General features: G+C 47.8%; 1 protein-coding gene across 1 annotated transcript; it reads right to left on the bottom strand.

Annotated features, from left to right (window-relative positions):
* Positions 1-393: 393 nt before the first annotated feature.
* On the bottom strand, positions 394-18,271 carry fbxo41 (F-box protein 41). The gene is made up of 13 exons (XM_003972428.3): positions 17,723-18,271; positions 17,414-17,643; positions 12,062-12,269; positions 10,358-10,431; positions 8,193-8,581; positions 6,642-6,880; positions 6,436-6,551; positions 6,137-6,289; positions 5,958-6,053; positions 5,745-5,863; positions 5,394-5,552; positions 5,148-5,263; positions 394-4,544 (listed from the first exon to the last, which is right to left on the bottom strand). Exons 1-13 carry the CDS (start codon positions 18,269-18,271, stop codon positions 4,482-4,484), a joined length of 2,511 nt encoding a protein of 836 aa, XP_003972477.1. The 3' UTR covers positions 394-4,481.
* Between the last annotated feature and the right edge of the window lie 211 nt (positions 18,272-18,482).

Below are 18,482 nucleotides of genomic sequence, written 5' to 3'. Positions count from 1 at the left end.
GTAAAGGTCGGATTATAAGTGTAAACAGCGACTCCTGGTGGCCAATTGGTGACATGAATCATCGTGGCGTCTGGTTCATGGATACCAATAACAGCCTGAAACCAGCAGCAGAGACAACAGCTGTGAGATCAACAGAACAACACCGATAAAGGGACGCCACTGATAAGACACCAGAACAAATATTATCTATTAATTCCGACACCAAACAGTTTCCTGCAGTTTATTGCTTCAAATGCTGCCGAGGATCTCGGTTTAATTACATAATCGCTATATAAATATTACATCATCACACAATTGAATGATAGAAAAATTTCTCCACGTTCATCAGGTTGTTTGTTTTTTTGTTGTTTTTAAAAAAAAAAAAAAAAAAAAGCAATCGAAAGGCGACACAAATGTAATTTAAAGCAGTTTTATTGATGACAACAAATGTGCGAAAATGAGTAGTAAAACATTTCCATTTCTTGCAGTCATCATAGAAGGCTGGTCATCTTCTGGGGAAAGTCATTTCGGCAACGGGATCCGTGCTGTTGTCGCAGCAACGCCAGTGAAAATCATGGAACAACAACTGCGATGTGAACGGCGAAAAAAACAAACAAACAAACCAAAAAGAACATACACAAAACACACTTAATTGCCAGATAAGTGTTGAGGTAATGTGTAAAGTACTATTCAGATGAATAGGCAGAGTACAATCATTCATACGTAAAAATGTACGGAGAGGTCCGAGGACGCTCACGACGGGATGCAGTTGCACAGAGATGAAAGTAAAATAGCAAAACATGGTGTAAAATGCTAAATACGTGTTACAGGGGAGGCGTCTGGGGTTTAAAGAGAGGGTTCGCCCAGAGATGATTTGTGGTCTTCTTGCAGAGATAAACAAAGCTGTGGCCAAATTTAAACAACGGACGCAAAAAGTTGCACTTAAATATAGTAAATAATTATCATTTTTGGTGCCAAAGTGGGAATCTTCGTTCTCTGGGTGAAAACCAGTGCTAAATTAAAGACCATCTGACCTTGAGTCAGGCTGAACGCGGACGGGCCGGGCCGGGCAGCGGGTTTGTTGTTGTTGGCACCTTTGACCTGCTGTTTTCAGAGCTGGCGGGCTCCACGTGCTCAGGTCCAGTATCACAGTAAAGCAAATGCACTGTGGCGCGGGCGCCAAACAAAGACAAGCGTGAGCGTGGCGTCATACTGGTAATGAACCTTTGAAAAGCACTTTCACGTAGAGACCAACTGTGGTTCTGTTCAGAAGATAGATATATATATGTGTGTGTGTGTGGGTGTGTGTGTGTGTGTTTCATGAACAAATCCCAACATGTAGATTAGACAGCTTCACACCACGACACCCCAAACTGCTGCCAGGCTCAGACAGACACCGGGGTCATCCCAGACCCCAGCAGATCCCACAAAAGTGTCCGGGTGTGGGGAAGGGGCGGGAAGGGGAGGAGGGGAGGGGGGGGGGGGGGTGCATTGTATTTTACTGAGGAGTAGCTAAATATTAAAAACACTTTTATATTAAACATCAGAGAAAGCTTTTTTGTTTTTTCTTCTTCTCACCAGTGCAACAATAGACGAGATCAAATAAAGAGAAACAGTAGTAACCTGCAGGCAATCGAAGCTCCATAAACATCTAATTATTTTCTGGTCACAGTAGCAGAACAGTTAAAGGCAACTTAATGATTGATGCTCAAACACAAACATGCCAACATTATACACATAGCTCTTTTTTATAGAAATAAATAGCTGAATTATCTTAATCTTCTCCATAATAATTTCCATCTCTACAGTATATGACTCTGATGCACATTTAATATAAAGTATCTAATACACAACGGCATTTTCAACACTACTGTTATACATAATATAATTCTCTATATTTATCTTTCAACTTTGGAGAGAAAATGCTCACAGAATGCAGCCCTGTAAGCTCGGACCTTTGCCACCCTTAAGTACCACCTATACAACATCAAACCAGTCGTGTTTTTTCGTGTTTTTCCTCCCCCTTTTTCCTACAAACACTATGTACAGGTTAGCCGATAGCAAAGGTGGGATTGTCTAAAACTCATAAATCAACAAGTGCTTTGTGTTTTCTCTATTGTGTCACTTTCACGCTTCCCCTGGTCGAAGAACACACTCGATCGTTTACAGCAACAGTAGCATCCAGGCCTGGAAGCACGTGAAGACATCCGCAAACCAAATACGGGCTTGGAACGTGTGCACACCCACAATCATTCTCAACTGATGTCACTCGGCTCTGGTGCATTCAGGGACAGCAGCAGCTTTTTAAAGTCATTTTTCCCCCCTCATTCTCCGACACAGCGGCTGCTTAAAACATAATGATGATCTTCAATGAACTGATCCAGACAATTGAAACCCTGATTCCCAGATCCCGAGGTGACACCGTGAAATTCCTTCCGAACCGACAACTCAAAAGTGCAAAGATATTTACAATCACAAAGAAAATAAGGAAATAAAGACAAACTGGAGCCGGCAAAGATTTGTGGTCCTCGCCTGCACCGATTATCCAGATCCAAATGTGTTGTGCATTTTACTTTTGTGCTCCGAAACCCAGCACACTGGAAAAGAGGAAACTCCAGTCCTCTAATATTGCACTTGTAATGTCCAGGGACTCGAGAAGAAAGAGAAACGGAGAAAAAGAGAGTAAGATGCAGCAGTAGCAGAAGAAGTCCTGACTTTTGGTCGATTTCCATATAAACTTTCTCCTCGAATTCTCCCAACAAGACGCCTGAAGCAAAGGTGAACTATAAGTTGGCTCCTGCAAAGGTCCCTCCAGAACATTTCATAACAGGTATGCTTGTAACCCGGGTGTGGTTACGACACAGTACTGATACATGTACTTCAACACTTTCCTATACCTGACGCTGAATTACAAACACCAAAATGTCTAACTAGTTACTAAAGAGCAAGCAGATGTGATGGTGCATTTATTAACATTAGTAAATGTTAGAATTATTACTGTGTCAAGTTATCACCAAGATCCTTCGGCAGAACAGACAGACATAAACGTAATAGAACATGAGTGTCATGATTTTTATATCTGCTGGACTCTAGACCAGGAATCTGTTAAACTTAAATAGCCATTAACACCTGAATCTGGGCTGTATGCATGTGCAGGTTATGTAATGCATATGCAGTGCTCTTACGCAATTATGTCATGTCATGTGCTGCTGCGGTTTAACCCTATAGATGTACAAACCCTGAAAATAACTGAAAGAGAAAGCCACCGCCAGTTACTTAAACCTCTCACTGTATGTGCGCAGAGTGTAGTCTAATTGTACATCCACAGGGTGAACGATGTCAAAAAGACTGATTAGATGACACATCATTAAGGACTTGCAATGCATTAACTAATGTTAATCAATACGCCCCTAATGCTTTGATAACTACCCAGTAATAAATGTTGATTTGTTGAGTCCACTCGCGTCTGCCGGATGTGTAATTGCACCGAACAAGCAGCAGAGGGAGCCAGAGGACACGTCTGGAAAACACGTGGGGCGTCTTTCAGCATCACAACCTGTGACAAGCACACATGTGAAGAATGGCACTGTTGTGGATAGTAGGATATGAAATTTACCTAAGATGTATATGAACACTGTAACACATGTAAGCATTTGTTTGTTGGATTTTTTTTTTTTGATTAATATCACACTGTCCCTCTTCCTTCATTAATGGCACATTGGAGAAAACACATACTGGAATGATGGCAGACAGAATTGGCACCGGTTGTTTTTGCTTTTCTTTTTTCTTCGTCTTCTTTTTGTAAGAAAAGAAATGCATTGTGGATCAATCATTGCGGACACGACGGCTACCAAACGGGTCCAGGCTTGCTGTTGAGTTCTGCCCTCCATCTCATCTGCCGGTCACGGTCGGCACGTGAAGGTTTTTCATCATGTGATCAACAGTTCAGTCATGCGTAAAGATCCTCGACGCTGAACCTGTGGAGATGTATACGCGGCGTGGCGCGGGCGCCTGTCCACGTGCTGAGGCGGCTTCAAACACGTGTCAAGGCTAAACGGATGCACATGATGGAGCACAGCGCTGTCACCCGCCTCCGGGTGTTTTGAAGAAAGGGCTCGGCCTCTGTGCGACGACACCACCAGTTTTTACACAGAAGGCAAAAGACATCTGAGAGCGGAGCGGCGAGGAAGGGGACAGTTTCGCTGCAGACGTCAAGTATCGGAAAATGTGGTCATTCATGGGTTATATGTGTATTTAGCGCCTCTTGAATGTTCATGAGGGAACGACACATTCCCTGTCCTTGGAAGGCTGAATTATTTTCTGTTTGAAGCTTGTGTTAGCCCAGCATGTACGCACACACACACACGCACACTCAACATTGTACCGTGGTTAGTTATGGCGATCTGGTGTCACTCCTGGTGACCCTCAGCACGTTGCCTCGAAAATGGCCGTCTCTTTTTGACTGACACGTACCGACCGGTGGAGACTGGGCGCACAAGATGTTAGCAGAGGCTGTCGCTTTTCACGTGGAGGATCTTGGAGAACCCGGGCCTCTTCTTCAGAGCCTGAAACGAGGAGAGGATGTCAGAATCATCGATAGCTGGCAGCCTCCTGTCCCCCACGCCCCCAGTGAGTGTGTTGTCTCCGCTAACAGCAGACCTGTGTGTATATTAACACCGCTCAGGCGCATCTGTTATGGCTCCACCTCTGTAGAAGGTGTCGATCCAAAGGGATGCTTAAATGCAACAGGAGAACTTTGCCCATTTGATAAAAATAATCCAGCGATGTTCCTGCTGCCAGCTTTGAAGCGCTTACACAACGGCTGCGATGAGCACAACATGCTGAAAGTGACTCATAAAGACGACATAAATAAAATCGGGGGATTTCGCTGCCTCGGTGACCTGGGCTTCTCCACCAGGGCGTCCGCAGCCAGTCATGACTGGGATTTCAAAGGCTGAGTCACGGTTAAAACGGTATGCGATCGTGTGGCGCATAGATGCACCTTCGGAAACACAAAAGACAGAAATAAAACGGCAGGATTTCCGTTAGCAAGGTCTCCACAGGACTGTGGCCACGGAGAACATGTAAAAATCTTTTTTGTGTGTGTGTATTACACTGTTGTGTAACGGTGGGCACTTGTTGGTGTTTTGGCTTTAGTGTGCAGATACCTGCAGCTTGTTGACCATCTCATCAAACAGTTTTCTGGCCTCGGGGCTGCTGGGATCTTCAAAGTAGTCCTCTATACCGATCTGAACCACGATGGACTTCAGATTCCGGCACACGCCTACACGAGTGGGAGGAAGATCCCAGTATCAGTTCATACATACATCCAACGTAAAGCCACAACCAGAAAAGAGAAGGGACAGTTTCCTCTTGCTCGTGGGTTAAAATAATCCTGAAGCGTCTGTACTCACTGTTAAAGTGGAGCAGGGCTTTAGGGGTGACTGGGGTTGAGGTGAGGACAAACATCTCCAGGCCTTTCAAGCCCTCTCTGCAAACCTCTGCTGCCACCTCCTGGTTGATCTCACTCACGTGGTCCAACTCCAGCACCTGCAGGCGCATGCAGTTCCTCGCTGCGGCAGAAAAAGGGGGAGTAAATAAAAGCAGAGGTGGACTGAGCGTGCGGTACCGTTGGGATCGAACACAGACACAAATCATCTGGCGTCTGGTTGCCGTCAACATGGCCACCAGAAAAAAAAGCACGTATGAGGTCTCAATAAAGTGGAATAACGAATACCTGCGTGCAACTAATCTACGAGGTTTACCTAAAGAGGCCAGGCCCTGAGTGCCACATCCGGCCCCGCCCACACCGAGAGCGCGGAGGTGTGGCCAACATCTTCCGATCGTCTGCAGGCATCGGTTACTGAAACGGGCAGGTTGCTGGCTGAATGGGACGAAACGAGACCGACAAATGTTGGCGACCCACAGGAGTTACATCATAACCAAAAGATTGATTTTTACAACAATCTGCCAATTACCAGGGATGCAAGGGCGCCACCTGTAGGGAGATTATGTCTCTACAACCTGCTCCAAGGGCCCAGATGACCTCCTGACCAACAGGGTCGGTGGCGCTTCTGAAGCACAATTGCAATAGATTTGATCCACGTCTGGACAGTCCACGAACAGAGACACACGGGAGCTGGACGCAGCGGTTTACCTGTAGGTCACCGCCTGCAGAGCGCGGCAGTAGCAGCTGGCCAACCAGAGCGAGCGATCAGTCAGCAGGTTGGGGCAGTGGGAGATCTTAAGGATCAGCAGGTTACTTCCTGTGGCCTTCAGCATGGCCTCCAAGCCTTCCTCCAGGCAGCCACTTAGATCCAAACATGAAAGGAGGACAACCCAAAATAGGTAAAGTCCTTCAAAAAACACTTGTTTTAAATACCGAAGGCTTCAGGAACTAAAAAGAATCCCAAACAGGCCAGATATTATTTCCCTTCTCTCTGATGTTTCTCTTACCGTGTGCTTTTCACATAATCCTCCTTGTTTTCCTTCTTTCCCCGCTGTCTGGGCTTGAGGTTCTGCAGGATGAGGGAGTGTGTCTGAGTGCACCACTGGGACAGGGTGCTCAGGAACTGAGAGAAAAAAGAGACGGAGATCAGAGAAGACCTTCGTTTTGCTGAAATGATGCCGCGGCGCGCAGAAACCTCCGGTTCCTCACGCACCTTGGAAGAGATACGGGCGTTTTCCAGCAGCACTCTGGTCCACACGGCCGGGTGACGGGCCACAAACCTCCAGTCACGGCAGACCTCGGCAGCTCTCAGCAGAGTTTTGGTGTCCAGGTATGTGAAGATACAGAAGAGAGCCGCACGCATCTTCAGGATCTCTGGACTGATCACCTCGCTGGATTTGGACGGGCTCTTTTCGTGGCGGCAGGGCTTATTGTAGACTCCATCAGGGCGACCTGGTAAAGGGAATCAAATCAAACTTTCTGATACTCTCCTGTATATACATGGAATTTTGCAAGGTCATTGGTAGATTGCTGAACAGAATTGCCCTATGGGATAAATAAAGTCGTTCCAGTCAAATTAGTTTTGAGCAGTACCGAAATTCTCTCACACGGTGGCGCCAAACTTCACCAAATCTTTTCCTTCTATGCTGCCATCGTTGACGCCATTTGTCGCAACCTAGCTCAAGTAACATTTCTTCTCATTGACTCATCCCATCTTTAGCCTCAGAGGGCATTTCTCTTGAAGCCATCAGGGCTATGAAGCAGTCCTCACACCCTCAGTCACCCCTCCTTGTTTCTCGCTCACACCACCTACACTCAAAACTGCCAAATGAACTAAAGAAGCCAAGTCATGTGTCGCATGCTGAGGGGAAAAAAAACAGTCCGTTTGTAGATGCATACCATCTGATGAAACCTGGCAGAAAGTCTCAATACGGAAAAATGCGTCAGAGCAGAATAACGCCACTAAAGTGTTGAGTGCAATTTTTTTTTTTAATGAGCCAGCCATCACAGGTCAGAGGAATTTGTCACAGAGCTCAAACCTAGTTTCATTTTCCCCAGAGTGCATGAGTCCACCTGTTATTGAATTTACAAAAAAATCCAAAACAGCTCAACAGCAGGTGGACAGAAATGGAGAGCAGCAGTGTTGAGTAGAACACATCGCAGGAAGTTAACAGCAAGATGCACAATCTGTGCAGCCATGACGGCCTGAACGCGAGTGTATCTCAGCACTGACAGACGATACAGCAGAGCGCTCATCTCGACAACAGGATGACAGTTGTCACCATTTACACCGCAATAAAATACAGAAACGGGAAGTCAAAAACAGCAAGTGCAGCTATTTTAATGAGCTGTTCTGCTAGAAAATGTTTTAATCCTTACATTCAGGTGGATGCTTCTTACGGGGAACTTGAACGCACCCTAAATGCAGCATGATTGAGCTGATCTTAAAGAGTTCATTTGACGGTAAAATCACCATCATCACCTGGAATCTGTAAAAGATGTACACCTGACCACATGACTTCTGGGAAATGTAGTAGCAACTGCTTGAAACTAGAGTTGCTCAAATGCTCATCTGAATTGTTTTTGTCTCAAAGCATTATTTCACTACATTAATCAATATAATATTTTTCTGTCATCTCCTGGGTGTTGCTCTTATTCGTGGGTGCTCTCAAGGGACTCATTTTAGCACCTTAGATAGCGCTCCTGTGTGTCTGAGGCGGCTGTTAGACCAAAGTGTGTTGTTTTTTTTTTAGAGGACTTGTACCTGCATTAGGACGATATCCTGCCCTGCTGTGGTGAGCATAAGGAGGAGCGGACTGCTGCACCTCAGCCACGGCTCTCCTTTCCTGTTCCCACATATCCACTTCAGACTCAGTGGTCCTCGAGGCCACATCTGACATGTCTCCTTCCTCGCCCTCAGTGCTGTTCCTGTACGGTCGGCGATGCCAGTTCTGGATGGCTTGTTTGCGGAGACCCCAGTTCCTCGATCCCCCTCCGCCACATCCAGGGGAGCGCTCGTAACCCCCCTCGCCCAGTCGACACTGCATGTGGTAGTACTGAGCCTCGGGACATTCCTCCATGGGATGCATCTCCATGCTGTCACTGTCGTAACCACCAGAGCCCTGCGAGACCGACTTGATACGCCTTGATGCTCTGCAACAAAGCATGAGAGAAACAGATAAAAGGCTGATCATGTTTGTACACTGATGCACAATTAAATTTATTGATTATGAAATATGTTTTGCTCTCCTCTTTTTACTGTTTATAAGATTCTATAAGAGTCTAAAACTGGATTACACTCGGGAACTGTTGTATTATCTGGGTATGCTGTTGCAAAATTAGCTGAGTTGCTGATTATAGACAGGTTTAAATATAAATATATCCCCGCTAATCAATAAAGTATAGCGCTACAGGAAGAATAACGAAAGCTCAATAGCGGAACAATGTCTCCACCTAGCGGCTGAAAATTTATTTACACCAGTGAACGCACCTCTGTTTTTTCTTTTTACGGTTCCATGCTTTGTGATTGCTAGCCGAAAATTAAATTAATAAATTATTATTAACGCTCTTATTTATGGTTAATTTTTCAAAATTCAATGTAAAGAAAAGGAACAGCATTAATTGTGTGGTTGCAAAAGGCAACTGTATATCATCCTCCATGATCCCAGCAATTTGCACGACGGGTTCTGAAACCAAACATAAGCACAGATATTCCACTGGATGATTTACTACAGTCAGAGGAGTTACAGTAGAATGAGAGCAGCTTTTGTGCCTGCATACACACTTGCTGCAGTCCTCGAAATAACCTCCCCAGTCAGTAGAAGAAATAAGCAGTGGCCACCGCTCACAAAATACGGCATTTTGCTCGCTTTTTGGCACTTTGCACTTGTTTTTACTTCCCTCATCTTTGCAGAAAATATCCCGTTTAAAGAGCAGATCAGAAGCTAAACAACACTGAATTCCTCTGATTCCAACATTTCAACCGGATCAGCACACGACCTAATAACTCCGGTGACGCTTTACCCACCGAACTGATGCACACTTCAGCTCGCAACAACTTTTTTTCTACTACAGCTCGTCCCAGATGAACGGATATTAATAACCAGATGGCAGATTGGATGGAGCGCGTTTGTGCGTCTGGTGCCATCGCCGTTTCAGCAGGGAAGGCCTGACAGGTTTGCGCGTGACGTCGTTTTTAGGAAGCACGTTCGCATACCAGCTGGGGATGACAGTCGGGTTAGTCAGAGCATCATGACGCGCCCGTGTGCCTGAGATCTCCGGCACAGAAATACCTCAGTGGCACCTCATGCAGGGAGACGTCTACCCTGCTCTTCACCTCTTCTACTGGTCTGTGCAGCCTGGAGCATGACTCCAAGGGGGAAAAGCAAGCTTGTGGCGTGCTGTATAAATAAGTAATGAGGCAATAGCCTGCAGATGCACCCCTGCCACTCACTACAGCGCCACTCAAACGGACCAATTCAATTGTTCAGGAGAACCGGGAATTTGAGTAATTCTCACTGCAAGTGTTACTGATTTTTAAGTTTTACGTCAAGGGCGGGAGAGCAGATGGGAGTTAACAGGTTGTCACCGTAGCACTTCCACTCTTCAGCAGTTTACCCGGTGTTGACGAAGGGAACAAAAGGCCCGTGGCAGCAAGAACACTTGATTGTATTTAAAAGCTTCGGGGCCAGAAATTCAGTTGCATTCCCACAGAACTGTCAGACCGGCTGTCGCCGTTCTCATGAGATCAAATAAATCCAGCGGGCGGCAACAAGTCTCACAAAGCTCCACAAGTGTTTCTTTAAAAACAGACTAATGGACAGAGACAATATCAGCCTGGAAAGTAAAATACACGTCTTTGTGTCAACGCTGGTTGAGTTAGTGGGCTCTCACATCGCGGTTAAAGCATATTAAGATGTGCAGACGTACCCGGTGCTGGGGGAGGAGTGGCGCTCAGACACTTGGTAGATGCCGCGCGTGCTCCCAGAGAGGCTGGAGTTTCTCTGGAAACATGCAAATTAGAGGAAAATAAAGAAAATCAGTCGTGGACATTGTTCAGACTGGGCTCATTGGTCTCAACTGCAACTGGTATTTCTACTCCTGAAGAGCCCGTGGTAAAGGACAAGGAAATTAAACAGCAGCAGAAAACCCCTATACAGTATATATATACATCCCACATCAGAATCATGTCACATTGGGGCCGCCTGGATGCATCTGTGGGATCGAGGTAAAACGAGCCTTCACCCTCCCTCATTAGCGCTTTTGCTGTCACCATTTTGGCAATAAGCTAAAATAAAACAGCAGATTTAACATGCTGCTCTCATGTAGCGGGTCAAGCCTTTACATTATCAACTACAGCCTCAGTTCTTTTTGTTAAAAAGGTTCACACGAAGCCCTTGTTCTGCATACAAATGAGACCGAAGCAATATTCCAGATCTTTTTTTAGATGTGGTTGTGTAGCCCGATGCTTGAGCTCTCTACTCGCCTGAGAACATCCCCCAAAGCTGCCGGTGCATTGATTTGTGTGTGTGTGTGCGTGTGTGGGTGTGTGTGTGTGTGTGTTGATGCCAGGTGGAACTCTGTGTACCAGTCTGGCAATGTTCCTCAGAGGTAAAACATGCACAGCCACTGACGCTGTCCCTTCCTCTCTTTCCCTCCAGGAGCAGGTTTTCACCATCCATAGATGGCGCCCAGCCTGGAAAAAGGCCCTGTAGTTGGGGGTGGGGTGTGTGTGTGTGCGGGGAAGGGGGGTTGGACAATATTCCCGGAAATGGAAGCAATCAAACGCGGTGAGAAAGCTGACAGAGAGCAGGAAGCCAGTCAGACGCGCCTTCTCTCCTAAAATATCCCCGCGGTGCCTTGGAGACGAGGGCAACCCCGCCAACGCCGTGGCAGTGAGGTCACCGGCGTGTGCGGATGGGTTAGGTGTCATTTCTGGGCTTCCCTTGACGGTGAAAGAAGGAGCCAACCAGCCAGTGCTGCCATAAGGCTTAGTCACAGGTGTAAGAACTCCAAACGTGGAAAAAAGGGAAAGATCCCTGATCCCACTCGTCGGATCCATCCCACCATCCTCACAGTGATGGGAGCAGCCCCTCACAGACCCTAACCCGAATAACGAGCAACACGAAACAGCTTCCCCCAACTAAATGAATTCCATATTGCATCCAAGGCAGACTCGGTTTCTATGGCAGCACCCGGATCAGCGCCATGAAACAAGTCGCCTCTTGTTCCAGCGGCTGTTGGCTGATCAGTTGGAGAACTGAATAACAAGACTCGGCTTTTTAAATTTCAGCCTCGCACGATGTGCGGTTAAAAAAATAAAAAATAAAAAATAACCACGCTGACAAATCTGGGATGCAACAGGAGCTGCAGGCTGCCAAGCAACGCCGGTGTGTCACTTTCACTAAGAGAGAAATATCCCAGTTAGCAACACATGTGCAAACATCACAGGCGGCACAATGGTGCCTTATTTGAATGCCCACGCACATTCGGCCATCTGTTTATGGTATAATATCGCTTTTCTTTTTTTCAGAAACTGGAATTCGACTGTTTGTGCTAAGAAGGCGGTAAAATTGGGTAAAATAAACTGATTTAGAGGCTAGCTGATGTGATCTGTTCCGTTATCATGCGAACCTGGCACCCGTTGCCCTTGGAGGCCTGGAGGCTGCAGTGGCCCAGGCTGCCGTTGGGCGTGGTCCCACAGCTGGTGATGATCTGCAGCTGCTTCTCGGCTCGGTCCGCCCGGTCCAGCAGCTCCTCGATGAACTGCTGCAGCCGCACTTTGGCGTTGGCCTCGCGCGCCGCCGTCTCCTGGAGGAACTGGTCGATCTGGGCGACCTCCCTGCAAACAAACGGTGGAGAGACAAGAGAAAATCCCTGAAATTCTAAAGCGGACCGGAGTTTTACATTTATCTTTTGGTTGCCATTACTTTGTTTCGCTTTATTGTATAAAATCAGTCACATGAAGAAAAATTCAGCTACAAACAGCTACACAATTAAAGAAAAATGTTAGTTATGTTATTTTTCAATCAATATTAAAGGCATCGCAAGCCCAGAATTCCCAAAATACGGAGCTTTCAGCTGAACACAAGCAGATAGGCGCCATTATATTAAGTCCACAAATGAAGGTTGTGGTTTTTGTTGCTTAATAAGTTCTGCTTCTGTTCAAACTGCTGTCCTTCAGAAGCCGGCTTCTGTCCGGGAACAAAGACACATCCGGTAAAAAGTGTCAGAGTCAAACCGTGGAGTTATTCAGGGTCCCCATCTGCTGCAGTCATTGTGTCGTCTGATCACAACCGCAGTGAGCAGTCGGACCAAATACGAGTTCCAGTGACGTCACAAGTTCCTGGATCTCTGCTAGAATGAGACAAAAGCTCCTGATAAACATCCAGTAATACTCTCTCAGTGATGGAAGATGATGGATTTGTCCTGATGACATTCAGGAACTCTTCCTGTCATTCACAAAAGGTTTCTGACAAATGAGGCCCCTGGAGGCCTCAGACGGGACATAAAATCAGCCTCACTCCAGTTTAAACCGGTTTATCCTCATTAAATAATCCAGGCCAATAATCCAGGGAACATTCCCGTTTAGCTCTTCCAGTCAGCGGATGTAAAAGTCTGCTAACCATTAGACAACGAACTCTCCATCGCCAGGCACTGAGAGGGGATCCTCCGAAAATAATGAGATAAAAATAATCTGGCATCTGGGCCGATGTGGTTAGCGTCTCTCGTCCTCGGGAAAGATTACATCAACATTTGGGCAAATTAACGGCTGACTAGGGGGGAAATGAAAGCGTAGTTAAAAGCCAATCTTCAGCCGGAAACCTGGAAAAAGGAAGAATCCAAGCGGGCCTGGAACACGCAGCTCTGAAAGTCTGTCCAGAATCGGAGTCTTCATTTGAAGGACAGATCAGATCTGATGTTTTAGCTGATAAAGTCTCCACTGCCTCTGTTAGCATTGCTAACATCCCATTAGCGTTTTGTAATGGGAATAATTGAGGGCGCCAGTATGTTTGCAGAATTTTATTAGTTTATAAAACAGCCCACCGGGACCGGAGGGGAGACGGTCGTCAGTCGGGCTGAAACAAAAATGGTCATTTTTGTGGGCGATAAAAACATCAGCAGCGAGTCGCTAAAGGTGCCGGCAGGGCAGTCACGTTAATCACATCACACATCTGAACCATCGATGATCCAACCCCCGTTTCTAAGCATTCCCGCCTTTATTCCTTGATCAGTTGAAATTTGAGGTCACACACAGCGGTTGATGGGAGGATGAGGGTGTCGCTGAGGGTCCTTCTATATCTCACGACAGCGCACGTGTAAATAAGCCAAGTATCATGAGTTTGGACGCAACCACTGAAGCTGTGCATCATTTATCCTACGAACAAGCAGCTGGAACAAGGAATCCTCACGAATCACGTGGCGACAGCTTCCAGCGCCGGCGTTGCCGAACGAGGCCGGTTCTGTGCGTACTTGGGGCAGTGTCGTCTTTCCATATGAGAGATAATGCATCTGTAATTTGTTGCAGGAAGTGCTGAACATTGTTGTTATAGGAGAGGGATCCCATGAGGGCAGCCATCTTGAAAACCTTCCAACCTCTTTAACTGCGTGAGGACGCGACGCGCGGCCGCCCCAGACCGCCTGGCAGCCTCGCCGAGAATTGATTCAAAGACCGGGACGAGGAGGGGGGGGGGGGGCAAGATTATGAGGGTGGAGCGAAGCTGGAGCAACATCGGAGGAAGAGACGACAAACTGGGGAAGCAGGAAGCACCGGAGGGTCGGGGGAGCGGCGTAGCGGAGACGGTCCGTGACTTCCGGCTGTCAGTCCTGATTTCAACACGCACAATCACACACACGCACGCGTGCAGACACACACACACACACACACACACACACACACACCTCGCGCTCACTGTGTGAGTCACCGTCACACCACAGACATAAAGCCTCAAGGTGATGAAACAAATCTGCACATTTACCCCAGATGCTGCCCGCGGGGGGGGGGCAGCGTTGAAGGTGTCAGCTCCAGTGCGACACACACTCTGCTAAATTTAGACATCAAAGGCAACGGCCACATTAAGACAATAAAACCAAGTCCCTCCGACACCACTGAATAAAAATGATAGTGGCCTCTTTTTGAATTTTGGAGGTCCAAATGGGAACCTTTTGATCCACTGGGGTAAATATCAGAGCTCAGTAAAGCTCAGTCACACCTTGTGGCCGACATTATCGACGAGGACCGACCGTCTGAAAGGATCCCGCTAATGGAAAACGCTGGTCAGCCTCCTGTCACAGGCCGTGTGAGGAAGACAAAGCTGAACACCAGCCGAAGTCCAGCACCCGGATCGAACAATGAAATAATGTCACATTTGGACGTATCACAGCCCCATGCAGTCATGGCCGTCTAGCACACACGACGTAATAATAACGTTAATGTCTCTCTTCATTTAAAATGCAATGAAAGCAAAATATTTGGAACAGAGGTTTCAATTTATAGGACAAAAGTGAATTTTGGAGCATGCAAAACCACAAAAACACGCAACACATGAAGGTGGTAGGAACGTGGACGTAGGATCTGTGTCACTGTAAACCAGGAACCAGGAAACCAGGAAAGGAAACGTCCCATCGAAGGGAATCGTTGGCGTCCCTGACCCATTTTGGGGAAATGAAAGGGTCGTTTTTGTAGTGTTTTTGTACATAAAAGCTGCAGCATTTGAGTTCTTCTTACTAGTATTTATGTGCGCGTGCGTGCTCACCTGTGTCCTCACAAAGATAGGAACGCAGAAATGTGTGTGTGGGTGTGCGTTCATGAGGCCTGTTGCCTCTGTGGGGCTAAAAACCTGACAATTGCTGTTTCACCTGTCTAAAAAGCAGGCGTACGGCTGCAAAATTACCATAATAACCAGCTTTTTCACACAATCAAACTTGACAAAGGAAGTGTTTATTAGTGGGCGGCCGACAACTAACTATTAAACAATATTTGCTAATTTCAGGTTAGATTTCAGTAAGTTTCTTTGGCTTTGCCTCTGAACTGTGAAGAGTGTCATCAAGTTGTGTCATTAACGACGTTTTAATAGCCTCTTATCGATTATTTAGCCATGTTTTTAGCCGCCGCACTGCTTCTTTTTCCCCTGACAGTGAAAACCGCGACCAAACCGCGGCCTGAACACGGTGCCGCCACCAGCAACAGTGACGGTCTTACACCAGTCCTGCTGTCTTCACACAGATTATGGCAGCTGGAGAGATATTAGCATGGAAACACAAAATGTGCCTTAATGAGTTTCACACCGGTTCAGCTGCCCGTTCCAACGGCGGAGACGACCGTCCCTCGGTTTGCGGCGACACCATCTGCTCTCACTTATTCCAGATGCTGTTCAACTGCTTAATTACCACGACTGAGCGACGGTTATGCGCGCCGACTGCTGCACCGGAATGTCGAGCGCCACGTTTGTGAATGAACTTCAGCTATAAAACGTCGTGCTGTGACGCTAATGGAGACCGGCTGAACCGGAGGCGTCCGTATGTACTTATAATGCCTAGTTTTGCGTCTGATACTTCAAGTGCTTACGTCTGCAGTGATGCTAGCAATGGGATCCGTTGATTCACATCTTTAGCATATGGTACCAGGGTTGATGAGGGCCGCCTCGCCAGAGTTGTCAAAGTAATTCGATATTAAAAAAGTGTGTGATCATAACTCCTTCAGGCAGCTCAGTTTTATCCAACAAGCTGTCAAGCGCTTCGGTCATCAACCTTGCTGAACATTCATCCACTGTGACGGTCTTTTTCCACCTCGGAATGACTCGGGGGTTTGGAGTCTAAATGAACGTACTGTTCGACTGCCAGCTCCTCCCCAGACTGACACAGACAGAGGAAAAAAAGAAGTGTGTGTCTGTCTTTAAGGGGAGGAAAGAGGCGCAGTCCCAGAGCCAGACAGGGATTTTCAGGAGTGCGGTCGGGGGTGACCTTCCCAGCCCGACGCTGCCAAGTTTGGCTAACGTGACGGCAGCTAACCTTTGCAACATAGCAGGGTGAGTTGACAAAGCTCCTCTGCGGCAGCTCCCACCCACTGATTAAATCGACTGGTCATGATGCCCGAAAAGACAGAGCTCTGTTAGATGTTGGGAACAGTGCGTCCTAAACAGGCTCGGTGTTCTCAAGGCCGGCGAAGTGCAGGAGACGCTGCGTGCAGATGATGCTCTTCAACGAGAATCTGTGACTACAACTGAGAGCCCGATCAGGATCCTGGTGAGGATTTTCAAAATAAAACACCAGGCCAAAAGCTGAACGTGCATTTTATGCAAATTCATGTGAAAATCGCCCGACTAATGAAGACTGGACGACCAGAGGGACTGAAACAAATACTGATATCCACAGATTCTCCAGCACTAGAGCAAAGCATTATGGGAAGCTTTTTCTAGTGCTGCTAACTGCGAACAGTCCAAAGACGTCGAAGAACCTCCTTGTTTAGGTCCTTTATGTACGTGTTTGATGACTCTAAATACTTGGAAACAAGCTGAACTTAGAGGAGCAGGAAGAGTGTGTTGATGTTTTTACTATTTCTGAGGAAATGAATCCCCAAGCAGAGACTCTTTGGGAAGGAACAGCCTTTTATCTTTCCTATCAGGCTAAAAATAGCATAAATACATGGAGCAAAAACACAAGTCTTTGGGATTCATTTAAATAAAAAATATATAAAATTCATTTAAAACAACGCCCGCTGTCTCTGCCAGTGCACTGTGGGAGAGTTCCCAGTGGTGCCCGTCTGATTGGGAGCCAGTAATCGCCAACTACGACTGAGTTTAATCCGCTTAATGAAGCGGCCCGGTGGAGGAGCCCACGTCACAGGGGCAGCGCATCTCCTGGCCCACCCCGCCCTCAGACCGAGCTGCTAAGCAGGAAGCAACAGGACAGATGCTGACCACATCTGGTGAGGGGAAATCACACCAACACGAGGACGCAATCGACCGACGCGCTGTTTTTACTCACTGCTGTTTGTGATTAAGCTCCGCCTCCTTGTTGACCAGGTCCTGTTTGAGGTTCGCGAGCATCTCCACGGACACGTCCACCTGCCGGGACAGCTCCGAGGCTTTGTCCTCCAGGTCCTGCTTCTCCTGGCTCAGCCGCTCGCTCTCCTGCTTGGCCCGCTCCAGCTCAGAGCTCTTCCTCTCCAGCTCCGCCTGCAGACGACCCACACGCGCTGCTATTTTCTGCTCCACCTGTGCGACAAAAGCCACATCAGCTGCCCCGAACTTCACCTGGAACGAAAAAAAAAAAGAACACTTTGACTCTATTTACCTCTTCGGACAGCTTCTCCAGCCTTTCGTCCAGCTCCAGCCGCTCGAACGCTCGAGCCTTCAGCCGGGCCAGGCCTTCCTCGTACGCCGCCTCCACCGCACTGGCCGCTACGTTCGCCGCCACTGCCACGGCTGTGCTGGGGTTACCATGGGAGCCCGGGTCTGCGGATGTCATTGCTTTCTTCATAAAAATCTCCCCCAGGGGAAACTCCACATTTGGAAGGTACCTGGCTGCAGTGTTGGAGTTAGCCGGGGTGAGGCTCAAGTCGTCGGCACAGGGAAGCTCGCGGCAAGGAAAGCGGTGCTCCTTTAAAGCCGACGGCCTGAGGGGCTCGAAGGGGTCGTTGTTGTTGGCGGGCGCGAGCAACGCTCCCTCCGCCACTAGAGGCAGCAGAGCAGCGGCATCGCACACGCTGTTGGATTTGGACAGGACGTAAAGGGTCTCGTACGTGTGGTTGTACTCCAAGTGGGCGCGCAAGGACGAGAGGCTTCGGAAGCGTTTGTGCTCCCCGCAGCGAGGACAGCGGTACGGCAGGTCCAGAGAGGCCATGCCGCGCAGTAACTGCCGGTGGGGGGGGTGGGGGCGCTCACGCGGCACAGCAGCGGTGCCAGTATGAGGGCAGAGAGGTGAGAAACCTGTTGGATCTTCTCATGGTGGACACAGCAGAGACTACGGCAAAGCAGCAAGTGGGATCCAGCGTCTGGCGGCGTCAAGCTCGGTCACATGACCGAGCATAGCGGCGACGTTCAACCGGGCGTTG

The sequence above is a fragment of the Takifugu rubripes genome, chromosome 17, assembly GCF_901000725.2.
Source record: "Takifugu rubripes chromosome 17, fTakRub1.2, whole genome shotgun sequence".
Classification (NCBI taxonomy): Eukaryota; Metazoa; Chordata; class Actinopteri; order Tetraodontiformes; family Tetraodontidae; genus Takifugu; species Takifugu rubripes.
This window is presented reverse-complemented; position numbering and strand designations above follow the sequence as displayed.

Bases quoted from the DNA above. Each gene is read 5' to 3' on its own strand.
- fbxo41 (XM_003972428.3), bottom strand. From the start codon at position 18,271: ATGGCCTCTCTGGACCTGCCGTACCGCTGTCCTCGCTGCGGGGAGCAC. The intron at 12,270-17,413 runs GTGAGTAAAAAC...GTTTGTTTGCAG, and splicing joins GAGCTTAATCACAAACAGCA to GGAGGTCGCCCAGATCGACC. The intron at 6,552-6,641 runs GTGCGTGAGGAA...TTTTTCTCTCAG, and splicing joins ACGCCCGTATCTCTTCCAAG to TTCCTGAGCACCCTGTCCCA.